This window comes from Trematomus bernacchii, unplaced genomic scaffold (assembly GCF_902827165.1).
Source record: "Trematomus bernacchii unplaced genomic scaffold, fTreBer1.1, whole genome shotgun sequence".
Taxonomy (NCBI): domain Eukaryota; kingdom Metazoa; phylum Chordata; class Actinopteri; order Perciformes; family Nototheniidae; genus Trematomus; species Trematomus bernacchii.
This window is the reverse complement of record NW_022987905.1, coordinates 2,170,880-2,183,845: the sequence shown is the minus strand read 5'-3', so window position 1 is coordinate 2,183,845 and position 12,966 is coordinate 2,170,880. Positions and strand designations below refer to the sequence as shown.

The window sequence follows — 12,966 nt, the reverse complement described above, 5'->3', positions numbered from 1 at the left end:
GGGATTTTCATGATCTACTGTAGTTAGGTGCTTTTTAAGTCCTGTGGGGGGTCACAAATGGATAATATATTGATTTCAAACCATGTCAGTGGGCTGCAGCATCAATTATTTTTGAAAGTGTAATGCATAAGAATCAGTTAATTGTTACTATTAATGATCAGGGGCCTCATTTATAACGCCTTGCGTAGGATTGACGTGAGAAGGTTGCTTACGTAGTACAAAGCAAAAAATAGGTAGAGAAATGTTCCGACATTTTCCGATTCACAAAACATTGCGTACCGGCGAGGGAAGTGCGTACCGGCACTTCATACGCCTGTTTCCCTTTTTTATAAATCACAATCGACTCGAAATGCGGCGCAGCTTTTGCAGGCTTCACGTAACGCCCATATTTGCCTATAAATAGTAAAAGAAACGCCCATTCATTCATTCATTTTGACTGACTGCATGAAGAAGATCGCAGGAAATTACGACCGAACAGCTAAAAAAGACATCTCACACCGTGTCAGATTTTTGTTATTTTGGGGATGTCGAGATAAATCATATTGTTTGGTGGATGCAGTTTGAACCAGAGTAGCAGCATGGAGGTCGGATCGTCACCAAAATAAATAAATAAGTGGTCCGAAAAAAGTTAATGACAAAAAAAATACACATAACCTTCCTCAGGCAGTGTGTTTGTCCCGGGGACAGGAGACCCCCCCTTGATGAGAAACTGTAAGAAATGATCGGGGAATCCCTCCGGAGTGGAGTCATGACGACTGGATCTGAATTATTTTGTTGTATTTGGTGGTTTGTGTTCCAGCTGTCGATCAGCAACTATATATCCATAATCCACCAGTTAAAGGATATACAACTAATGTGTTGTGTTATATTAGCTGTACAATTTACCACATATGGTGTTCTTAGTTTCCATACCTCCTGTGTTTTACGAGCGACTTATCAAGTCTTGGCAAACGGCATAAAAACGATTAAACGTGATAGTATATAAAACCACGCTCGTATCTACAACCTATAGAAATGCAAAACGGCATCAGTTTAGACGTAATTCTGTCCTCCTGCTTACCGCATCATTTATGAGAAAACATTTCATAACATTAACACAACATATTCGAGGTGGTTTTAAATAACATATCCGTATTTATTTATTTCTCCAAGTTATGTTTTTGTGTGCACTGAGGAGTCTCAAACAGGCGTTTGTTTAATCATTTTAAGATTGGCTTTAATCAATGTTTGAAAATGAATTCTTCATATATGATAAATGAGAGGTAACATTTTATTTATTTCCACATATTTCTCTCCATTCTTCCTTCTGCCAACGGTGTCGCAGTTTCTCGTCTCTCCCGTTGTTGTGCTTAGTGCGTACGCATGGGTTAGAGTTTGCGTGGAGGACAGCACATTTTCCCGTCAAGTTAGTATTTTATAAATCGCAAACATTGCGTAGAAACTGGCGTACGCCATTTTTTGAGCGTATATCCCTTTATAAATGAGGCCCCAGGACATGCAGAAGAGGCTAAAATGATCCCAAAACATTGTCAACATTCATTTTCCATGTCTCTCTCCTTTCCATAACCTGCAGCCTCTCTTCCATCTTCTTTAGTATCTCTGTCCTCTTCCTGTTCATTACTCTCTCTGTCCTCTACTCTTTCTCTTTGTTCAATCTCTCCCTCGTTGTTCACTTTTTGCTCCTCCTCACTTGTCGCTCCTGCCAGTGAATTAAAAGCAATTCAGCAATTTAGTTAATTTCACTTGTTTGTTTGCATTCTTTTTTTAATTTAAATCTGTTTTGTTTGATTCTCAAAAGAGAACAAAGATGTAAGCAAATTGTGTTTTATACAATTGTATGTTATTATGACATCATAACTGCAATAGATGTATGTTGTTAAAAGTATGCCTATTGTCGATAGTGTAAATGAAGATAGATAGATAGATAGATAGATAAATAGATAGATAGATGGATAGATAAATAGATAGATAGATAGATGGATAGATAGATAGATAGATAGATAGATAGATAGATAGATAGATAGATAGATAGATAGATAGATAGATAGATAGATAGATAGATAGATAGATAGATAGATAGATAGATAGATAGATAGATAGATAGATAGATAGATAGATGGATAGATAGATAGATAGATAGATAGATAGATAGATAGATAGATAGATAGATAGATAGATAGATAGATAGATAGATAGATAGATAGATAGATAGATGGATGGATAAATAGATAACTAGATAGATAGATGGATAGATAGATAGATGGATACATAGATACATAGATATAGATAGATGGATAGATAAATAGATAACTAGATAGATAGATGGATAGATAGATAGATAGATAGATGGGGTTATTAAGCCTACATTCTTTTTGTGTGACTGTACCTGCAGTTCCTCCCTGACTTCCATCACTTTCTCTCTCTCTCTGCCTGTCCTGTCTCTTCCTTACCAAAGCTGAGCTTCGACTGGCGTAGTCTTTTCATTATATCTGAGTCAGTGTAAAAAGAAAACAATACAATGTTATATCTTCAATGTTTTACTCAAATTTAAATGAAAGAAAAGCATTACAACGTTTGTTAAAAGGTAATCCTTCTGACATTGGATGAATGTAATTAACTTTAGCTCTCTAGCTAGTTTATTCACGCAATTTAAACCAAAGTATAGCCTATAGCTGCAATATAAGTTAGTGTGCATGTTGTCGGACGTCCACTGACTAACGTAGAGCGTTCACACAGGATCTGCTGGTCATATGATGTCCTGATGAACAGAAACACAAGCAGCCCGCTGGACTCAGATTTCTAGATACCTCATCACTCCTCCGCTGCTCCGATACAAGTCCGGGCTGCTGAGTGATTTGTTGATACATGTCTTCTTCTTCTGTTTGCTTTAATCGAGGCTACGTAGTTATGCAGCGCCCTCCATTGTCAGTAAATGGAAGTACTACAAAGAACCCCGTTTAGTGCCGTTATTTCACAAGTTTTTTTATACGCAGCTCGGTGACCTCAATGGTGGATACGGCCCTGTGTGTGTGTGTGTGTGTGTGTGTGTGTGTGTGTGTGTGTGTGTGTGTGTGTGTGTGTGTGTGTGTGTGTGTGTGTGTGTGTGTGTGTGTGTGTGTGTGTGTGTGTGTGGTGACTATGTGAGCAACTGAGTGAGTGACTGAGTGAGTTTGTGTGTGTTTTAAATGTCTCAGTATTGTAGACGGGTCACATTTTTCGAGAGAATTTGCCAAGGCACTGGTAAAAATCTAAAATTTGACCAAAACATCACACAAAGGTTAAAATTGACATTTTCCTTATTAGTATTCTCATTCAACCAACAATAGATGAGTCCAAATCAATACAGGGATGAAATAACTGTTTATTTGTCATCAATTGTATACAACTGGAAAATATGAAGTTATTATAAAGAAATCCATCAATGAAATACACATCTTACTGATCCCAACAAGAAACATATCTCTGATGGTATTTGAGTTAAATGACCCTGAATTAAGTACTTAAGGTGGCTTTCATAATAGTGCCTTAAATCTAATGAAACAATTACCAATTGTATTATTGTTGCTGAAAAAGATAAAGCTGCTTATTTTGTTGCATTTTTATTGACAGTGAGCCACATTAATCTGCATAAGTAAAAAGTATCTGCTCATAATGATGAATATAAAGATAATAATCACCCATCTCTACAGCTCTATGGAGTGTCTGTGATTTACAGACTAACCAGCTGTATTAAACTGCTTTAAGCTGCAAGGGGGAGTCAACATGTTTTAGAGCTTTCATGAATAATCATAGAAGTGTAATTGTAATCTGTTAAATTTTTTATGAAGAATATATTTTTTCAATTTGAGTTTAGTTATTATCATCGTTTCACTATTAGGTTAAATCACTAGTACAACTATTACAATAAACCCTGTTACCCAAATGAATGCCAGTTATAACACAAATCGCTCTGGAATGAACTCCGCTGCAGTTGGAAGTTCAGTCATACTGGACCATGGGGTGGTCGCTCCAGGGAGGCATGTTGCTGAGTATCTCCTCAGTGGCTCTGTCGATGGGCCAGCTCCAGGCCTTAAAGAACGCAGACAGGTTCATCCCCACAGTCTGGGAGAAGGTCTCAGCATACAGGTTCATCTTTGCATCGTTCTCGCTGGGAAAGTTGCTCATCTGTTGGTAGGCAGCAAACACCTTCTTAAAGGCATCCCAGCCAAACCTTTCTTGGAGCTACATGGAAGGAAATAGAGTTTATGAAAAAGTAGAACAATTAACTTTCATAAAATAGAAGAATCCTCACAAGCATTTTATCTAAACAATGATGGTGCTGACGGATAAACCGTGGCGTGGTCAATCAGTCCAAAACCTTAGTTTACCATTAACATGCAAATGTTAGCATGCACTGTAGAGTATGAATGGAGAGGATCAATCGCCTTGAATTGGTAAATTTACCAGACCAATCACATTGGATCCGATCCAAAAATGGTAATATCAACAGTTTTCTTTTTCTATTGCATCTACTTCTTTGCATTTTCAAGCTGTTTAGCATTCCCATTCTGAATGAATGTTGAATGTCATCTAACCCAAGCATATTTTTTCCACATAATGTACTGTAAAACACATCAACTCTCTTTCACCTGCAGGTATGTCTCCAGGGCCGTCCACACATTCCAGTCGCTGAGATTCTTGCCTCCCTTAACATACTTATCTACAGTATTCTTCCGATTTGTCAAGATCATCGATGGATGAGCCTGTATTGAACACAGTCAAGTCATTTTATTACAAGTAGGAAATAACAAGAGAGATTGAACTCTAATATGAAAATGTCTCTCAATACAATAATACTCTTAGAGATGTAGCTTTATTGGGCCTTTGGTCATACGTTTGAAAATACTGATATATGATATCCTTCTTCATACCTTTTCTCTTTTGAGCCCCAGCACCTCTTCATGCACATACACTGACCACAGGTTGCATGTGGCCTCTGTGGTGTGTGGTCTGAACTCCCAGCAGCTTCTCTGTTGGTTGTGTCCCAGTTCATGAACTTCTCCCCACAGGCCTGCAGTCTTGGCAGAATCTGGTCTGAAGAGCTCTGTAGCTGAATCTGTGTGTATCATGATGGGATAGCCTGCATGCATCCAACCTGAATCAAGAGGAATAAGTAACACAGGAATGTATCTTCCAAAATATCTACACAAAGATTTGGAGAGATTGTACATTTTGTAATTCACTGTGATGAGCTTATGTCTTATGCATGCCATAGCAGTTCATTAAGATAGTAATAACTAAAGTACATTATCACTGCCTTTACATTTCTGAATCATGTGTGTCCCAAACACAATACACAAGATCAAAAATACTATGTAGAAATGCAGACATTACATCAAATGGAAACTACATAACAATATTTACGCCATTAATCCTGGCTACTATCAAAATTACAATCAATAAAATGCAATTCTATCCTGTTAATTAATGCATGCTGGCTTTTAGGGGTGGGAATCACCAGGCTCCCCACGAAACGATACTATCACGATACTTAAGCCACGATACGATAGTATTGCGATTCTACGATATGCTAAGTATTGCGATACGATATACTGCAATATTGCAAATCACATGCGTCATATATCCATGTCCTTCTTCCCTTCCTGGTTAAAAAATCCCAAATAATTCCACACCTTTGATTAAAACGCGACCGTCGCATTTCTGATTTCTTTCTCCGTTGACTCCATCTTTGTTTTGACTAACTTCCTGCCAATCCCACTGACTTTACCCATGGCCATGACCCACAAGAACAAGCTCAACACCATCTAGTGGATTGAAAAAGCAATTGTCACCAAAACTTTAATTTGGATTTGCAATATGAATAGTTTATGTAAATAACCTAATTTGTGTTCTTTGAACCTGAAAAGGAGATGGCATTGTTTTTGTTAAGGAGTGCTAGTGGATCACCGGAGCTGTTAGCGCCGGAGCCTCGCAGCGGGGAAACTGAAACTGTGAAACGCATTTGCGCATAAGATTAATTGCGCCGCATTCGCACATAGATCGTCCACAATATGAGGGCCCCTCAGCAAGGTGAGGCCCCACACAGTCTGCGTGATCTGCAAGTGGGGAGGGGCGGCCCTGGTCAAGTGTACGACCATCTTTCGGATGGATATGCTTCAGTTTATATAATAAAATATCGATACTTGGCTTCCATGTATCGATACAATATCTCCACGCAAAGTATCGCGATACTATGCTGTATCGTTGATTTCCCCCACCCCTAGTTTTCTTTGTATTCAATCACAGTTCATGGGTTGAAAAAAACACAAATGTCATTCATCTTTTACAACACATGCAGCAAAGTTATCAATTGAATATGTGAGAATGTGACAGCACAAACACTAACCAGCAGAAATCTGCACATCTGCCACAAAACGTTCTTTGCGGGAAAATGTGTTTGGTTTAGCAGCCAGATCTGCAATGCCCTTCATGATGTCATTCCACAGCGCTGCCACCTCATCAGGACGCTCCAACTTTCTAACAACATCTGATGGTACGGTAAGGATGATGTTGTCAAACTCAAACTCTGCCCAGGGTGCTGGAGCTGTGCGCAGCGACAACCAATCAGCTGCTGTTGTGACACCTGAAATGAAAACAGGATTGGTGTTGAGGTGAAATAAAAAAAATGGCTTTGCAAGATTGTGATTATTTTTCAAATAATCCATTGGGGAAAGATTAGAGGAAGTATGGGGGCCAAAAGCTTTATGATTTAAAAGAGAATACTTTACACCTATGTTTGCAAACTAATCATACAATATATTATCTATTGTTAAGAGGACAACTTCTACAACCTAAAAGCAAGATAATTACAAATATATAGTAGTATTTTCATCTCATGTTATCATGCTTTTTTAGCAGGAACTTCAAAACTTTTGAATCGTCGAGTACATTATTTATTTAATTAAATTAGACTTTTTTTGTGTATCAAAACTACCATTAAGGTTTAAACTGAATGGGGTCAACAGCGACCTAACAGAACATTTTGCCCCTAAAAGATTCATCCAGTTATAGGCTTTAAATCTTTTGTGAGGAATAAACTAGAGAGGACCCTAGTCCTGCAAGCAGCAAAACTGCATCATGATGTCAATACGTTTATCTGAAGAGCACGGGCAGATTTTAACACACACTCACCAGACTTGTAGTAAGGAGCAGGCATAGCAATCTGCACCATGACCTCCGCCCCCTCCACCTTTGTGTTGGGTGGAGCCACCAGGTAGATGAGTCCCCCCCACAGGTTCCACACCTGCATCTTCTCTGCTGTGACAGGAAATAGCTCACACACAGATCTTGCTCTCTTCAACTCATCCTGAGGCAAGTAGTCTGTTTGGCAACCTATCTGGATCTGAGGGAGATATAGAACATGTTGCTGCTTTGAAAACCTCTTTATAAAGTCTGCTGTGCTGTAGTTTCATTTTTCAGTTGAAGAACACCCTACATTGGACACAAAATGGGCTATTCTAGCATAAATCAATGGCCGCATTATAGGACCGTATGTGAGAACAGAAATATCTAATTTCCTTGGTCCTTTCACATAAACCATAACCTTGTATTCTCAACAAATTACAGCAACTTCTACTTATCAAGGCCCAAAAGATCTCTTTAACCTGATAACAATTAATAAAAGGCCTTGCAATGTTGCAGATGTTGATTGCAAAATTGATTTGTTGATATGTCTGACATAGATATGCATATAATATTAATACATTTTACTTAATATAAATATTTAGAGAGTGTTGTCATTTCAAAGATTATATTGCTCTCAATGGAAAATCTGTGATTTGGGGCATTATTGATAAGAGTGGACCTGAATTGATGTTCTAAATTTGCATCAAACACATGAAAACTATATGATTTATGTACTGTACCATCCAGTTCTTGTTGACGATGTTTGCTGGTAGGATCATCTCTGTCTTCATACCAGGAGAGAGGTACAGACCTGTACTGATCCACTCATTCTCATCTGACACACAAAAAGAGCAGCAAACGTTATAGTGCATGTAGGACATGAACAAGAACAAAATCTGCCATCATTATTTAAATTCAAAGATATCAAAAACACAGCACTACATGCTACATTCTATATTAAATACAGACGAAGTAAAGGTCTGCAAGTTTATCTCACAATTATGTTACATTTTTTCACAACAGTGTGGTCTGACCTGCTGTGATAGTGCTTATCCTCAGCTTTCGGTTATAGACGAAAGGCATGTGATTATCCTTGATAAGGTACGAAAGGAGAGCTTCCGGATCTGGGGATACATCATAGACCTCTTTCCCCAATCTGAGGAGCAAGTGGTCTTTTGGACTCTTTACAGGGTTTTCCTCACTCACCTTAAAATAAAAATAATAAAACATATCCATTTCACAAATCCTGTTCTCTCAATAGCCAAGACACTGATCTCCGATTCACTGGCACCACACACTATTCAACATTTGTTAACTTCTAAATATTATATTCTGATATAATATGAATATTGTTTTAGAATTATTTATATTAAACAGTATATTCATTACTTTTACATGTTCGACTGCGTAGATGCACCAAAACAATGGACTATATCCCTAAAAGGAATTGTTACTTGAATAAATAATAACAAACAGCATCCCTCTTTTTACACATACTAAACTCAATCATGTGAAATATTAAATCAGCCCACCTGTGGCATGCCGGACTTCTTCACAATGTCAGTGAGGATGGACAGCACCTGTGTGTAGGAGTAGCTGTCATAAGACTTCATCATCAGGAAGTTGCTGCACTCCAGGCCCAGTTTTTCAAGTTGTTTTCCCTCATGCTTGGAGAGTTCTTTGCCTTGTGTAACATGACCAGCAAAGCTGCGTAGGAGGTTTCGAAAGTGGCAGGTGTACGTCATTTCATGGCTGGGCACAGTAGCCTTGTAGGAACCTCCTGGAATTGTTGCCGCCATAAGGCTCAAGCCCAATGTGTTCAGGATCTTGTTTCCTGAAACACAGTTCAACAAACATGTCTTAATTTAATGGGTTAATACTCCAGCTTTTATAGTCAGGGTTTGATGGGCTGTGTCAAAAAGAATCCCCATATAACCAAAGTGGTAATGATATAACTTAAATGTAAGTTAATCAGAGATCTGTAACATGTCAGTATACAGTAAAGCAGCAGCATGGTTTCATTGATTTGGCTAGATATTCCACTGATCCATAACAGACCCATGGAAAACCAAACCAAACCCAACATTGCAAACTAATGTTTATTTTTTTAAAGAGGGACCTGGGATAATTAATCCTAAATGCTGCCAACAAAAACCGACCAAAGAGAGAAAGGACAAAGACACTGTCAACAGCATGATGTGCTATCAATTGGCAGCAATGGCCAAAATAGTTGCAATATAACAACAGAATAGCAATAATGAAACTTTCTTAAACCTTCTATAGCTAAATGGGAAATAGACGGAAAGAAGATAAAACATTTTTAACTGATTTAATTTCTGTGAAATAAGTTCCTGGTCATTTTTATTCAATATTTTCTCCTACAGTGATTATGAGGTACCGCAGAATCAAGGAGGATTTTGAGAATGCTCAGACCGTAATCACTGACCCAGGTAACACCGGATTTTACTCTAGAAGTATAACACCTGACTCAGAAACTAAACACCTTAAAACCCCATGATTCATCACTGAAAGCATGTCCAAGTGGCCCCAGAATGTGTATTCTTAAACAAAGATCTGTACTGATAAACACGGATATTAGACCTGCTGCATTGAAATGACACCCTACCTAGTCTGATTTGACTGATGTGTCTGATAACTTTTATTCTGTCATTCCCATCTTGTCCTCATGGTGTCATTAGTGTTCTCCACTGCCTGACTGACATTCACACCGGCTAAATTTATTGCAACAATTACATTTTTATTTTTCTGACGCAGTTCCACCAGCTTAAAATATATGGTCCCATATATCAGCCCCGCCTTTTTGCATTCAACTCTACTCGAACATGTGTCCTTTCCTGGCTAACTATCTGTATTTAAAACCCCACCTTTGTGATTCTTCCTGTACTAACTGTTGTCCATTATGGATAACCCCACCCAACTTCTCCTCCAACAGTTGGACAGACAGCGGAGCTCCTTCTCCAACAGACAGCTCCAGCTCCGCTGTCACAAGGACAGATACAGGATTCCAGGCAGATTCCTGCCTACTGCCATAACACTTTATAATAACTCACCTCTGGCTGGCAGAGAACTCACTGCTACATCGTTTTGGTTCCTCCTCCCATGAACAACCATGAACATTTTGGCACAACTGCGCTTTACACAACTGTAATTTATATACTACCATATTAATATATGTTACTGTAATATATTGTAACAGTCTAAAATATCTAGAACATTTTATATTGAGTATTCTTGTGGTTCACATCATTTATACTGTAGATATGTACATAGTTGCTGCTATCTGTTTGTCTGTCTATCTGTCTATCTGTCTGTCTGTCTGTCTGTCTGTCTGTCTGTCTGTCTGTCTGTCTGTCTGTCTGTCTGTCTGTCTGTCTATCTGTCTGTCTATCTATATATCTATCTATCTAGTTATCTGAAACAGCAAATGTGTTTCTCCCTTAGCTCTGTAGAAGTCATTATGTTGATTTGTATTTATATGTCTGTGCCTGATAACTGTTGAGGCATTGAAATATGCACTGTATCAGTAATTATGTGGGGCAGCATTTGCATGCTTGTGTCTGATATGTGTCAAAGCAAACAGGGTTCAAACAATGCCATCTTGTTAGTGCCAGTGGGTTGAAATAGGAAACAGTACAATTATTATGGCACATTATCATACCTGAGAAATCTGTTATTGGGTTTTTTCCAGGATGTGTCTGTGCCCAGTACCATGCATGCCCACCAATCAGCAGGCCTCCTCCCTCTGCTACAAAGTCTTGGATCTCCTCCACAGGCTGATTGTCGTACGCTCTACACACAAATACGCTCAGGTCTGTCCTGAACGCCGTCTCCTTGTACTTTAACCCTGACTTGCTGAGAAGATTGTGGTTAGGCTGAACACCAATGACCCCCTTCCTGCCTTGGTCCAACCAATCGATGGCATTTTTCCAGAAAGGAGCCAGTTGCTGTAATGAAACACGTTATTTCAAAAGAGACAGTATTTACTCATGGAAAATGGTTTGGCAAAAAACATTAATAAGCACACTGCAGAAACCAAACTTCCAGTGATTAAGTTAAGATCATACAAAGGAAATGACTTGACATACTGTAGCAAAGTTTTTATCTTGTTTTCAATTGAACTTAGAAAGACAGCATTCTAATAATAATCAAGAATTCAGACTGTACATGTGACGTCAGAGGCGCTTCATGTGTTATCACAACAACCCGCCCCCGTCCATAGTAGCTTCCTGCAAGAAACGGCCGTCCATCCTCAGTGGTACCAATGGGGAAGGCTAACGGGCCATGGACCAGTGCCTCAGAACCAAATATATCATCGGTGAGGTCAAACTCTGAAACACCCTGGAGCAAGATCTTCAGGTCTTCCTCAACATTTTTACGAACACTGCAGGACAGAGGGGGTAGAGAGACACAGAAGGAGATGGTTGGAGCAGGAGAAGAAAATGTTTCACTAGTCACTAATGTGAAATGGAAGAGGAGTATTAACTGACCGTAAAGTGATCCATGAGGATGGGATCTGAGGGTAGACAGGCAGGATCTCTACCTTCCCACAATGCGCAGTAAAGTAGATCCCTGCCACACCAGACACTTTATTCCCTGGGAATTGTAGCAGTGTGTTCTCTTTTGGCTTGGTTGAAGCCCAGTGCCATGCCTGACCTGCTATCAGCACTCCTCCTCCAGCTTTCAGAAATGCCACCAGATCTTTTGCGCCTGCTTCCACGCCATAGGCATCTGTCACATAGACACCAACTTCCCTACTGTCACTAAAGGACCCAACAACTTTGGCTTTGAAGCCAGATTTGATGAGGTTATCAGCGACAGCCTTGACATAATTGTTGACCCCCACAGTGAGGTTGTCAGATCCTTCTCCTCTCAGCCAGGTCACAGCGTTCTCTACCAGATCAGGAAAAGTGGTCAGGTAGCCCTCGTGACCGAGGACCACAATCCTTCCTCTGCCGTACCGAGAGGCTGCCATCAAGACCTGGCCTTGGCTGTCGATTGCTAAAGGAAAGGCATGGTCTCCATTCAGCACCAGGTCACAGGGAACACACGGGCCATTGAGGTCCAGCTCTTTCAAGCCTTTCATCAGGGACAGGTAGGCCCCTTCATGATAGGACTTTGTGGTTTTGGTGCTCATGGTATGAAGGATTAAAGCTCTAAAGTTTGGACGTAAATAGTTGTGTTAGCTGTGAGAATAAAAAGAGTATTCTGAATGCTTTAAAAAAAAATGTCAACAGTAAGGTTATTTAATACAAAGGGCAATCAATTAGTTCAGAATTGAACGGAAATCAGCCGTTCCTCATCCATAATTTTCTTAATTCAATACAAACACTACAGAAAATCATTCTAACACTACAGAAAAGCAAAAACTGACCTTTATTTGAAAGTTGATTTGGTTGCCTGGTCCTATAATTTGATCGAGAACAGGACAGGAGGAAGAATTTAAAGGAGAAGATAAAGAACAAATAAGAGGAGGGACTTGGGTGAGCCATTAGCAAGGAAGAGGGTTGGATTATAGGATGGATGAGATCAGATGCAACTGCCCCTTCGCCTTGTGCGGACTTTTCCCTTTTTTTCTTTTACAGGCTAATGCCCAGTTTTTTCATCATCTTGTTTCCTGAAACATAGTTTAACTATTATGACTTTATCTACTGATCTTTGCACCATGGTCCAATTTATGGTAAGGGATTGACTGGTCAAATAAAATCTAGAGAAACATTAATAAACACAAGTTGTTTTTGTGTTCATGTGTGCTCCATTGCTTGTTCATTCTCAACCTCGTCC

General features: G+C 39.3%; 1 protein-coding gene across 2 annotated transcripts; it reads right to left on the bottom strand.

Annotated features, from left to right (window-relative positions):
* Positions 1-3,343: 3,343 nt before the first annotated feature.
* Positions 3,344-12,705, bottom strand: LOC117470209 (TRPM8 channel-associated factor homolog). 2 transcript variants are annotated; one of them, XM_034114879.1, is made up of 12 exons: positions 12,557-12,705; positions 11,673-12,338; positions 11,350-11,566; positions 10,844-11,129; positions 8,697-8,998; positions 8,199-8,370; positions 7,905-7,999; positions 7,171-7,381; positions 6,386-6,622; positions 4,911-5,134; positions 4,629-4,742; positions 3,344-4,221 (listed from the first exon to the last, which is right to left on the bottom strand). In XM_034114879.1, the coding sequence occupies exons 2-12, from the start codon at positions 12,317-12,319 to the stop codon at positions 3,979-3,981; spliced, it is 2,748 nt and encodes a 915-aa protein (XP_033970770.1). In that variant the 5' UTR covers positions 12,320-12,338; positions 12,557-12,705; the 3' UTR covers positions 3,344-3,978. The 2 variants fall into 2 exon arrangements, with proteins under 2 accessions (XP_033970770.1, XP_033970769.1); XM_034114878.1 differs by having other exon boundaries at positions 11,673-12,368; positions 12,557-12,682.
* Between the last annotated feature and the right edge of the window lie 261 nt (positions 12,706-12,966).

Excerpts from the sequence above, each read along its gene's own strand:
- LOC117470209 (XM_034114879.1), bottom strand. The coding sequence starts at position 12,319 with ATGAGCACCAAAACCACAAAGTCCTATCATGAAGGGGCCTACCTGTCC. Across the intron at positions 8,371-8,696 it reads AGAAGTCCGGCATGCCACAG|GTGAGTGAGGAAAACCCTGT; the intron begins GTGGGCTGATTT and ends TTTTATTTTAAG. Across the intron at positions 8,000-8,198 it reads GATAAGCACTATCACAGCAG|ATGAGAATGAGTGGATCAGT; the intron begins GTCAGACCACAC and ends TTTGTGTGTCAG.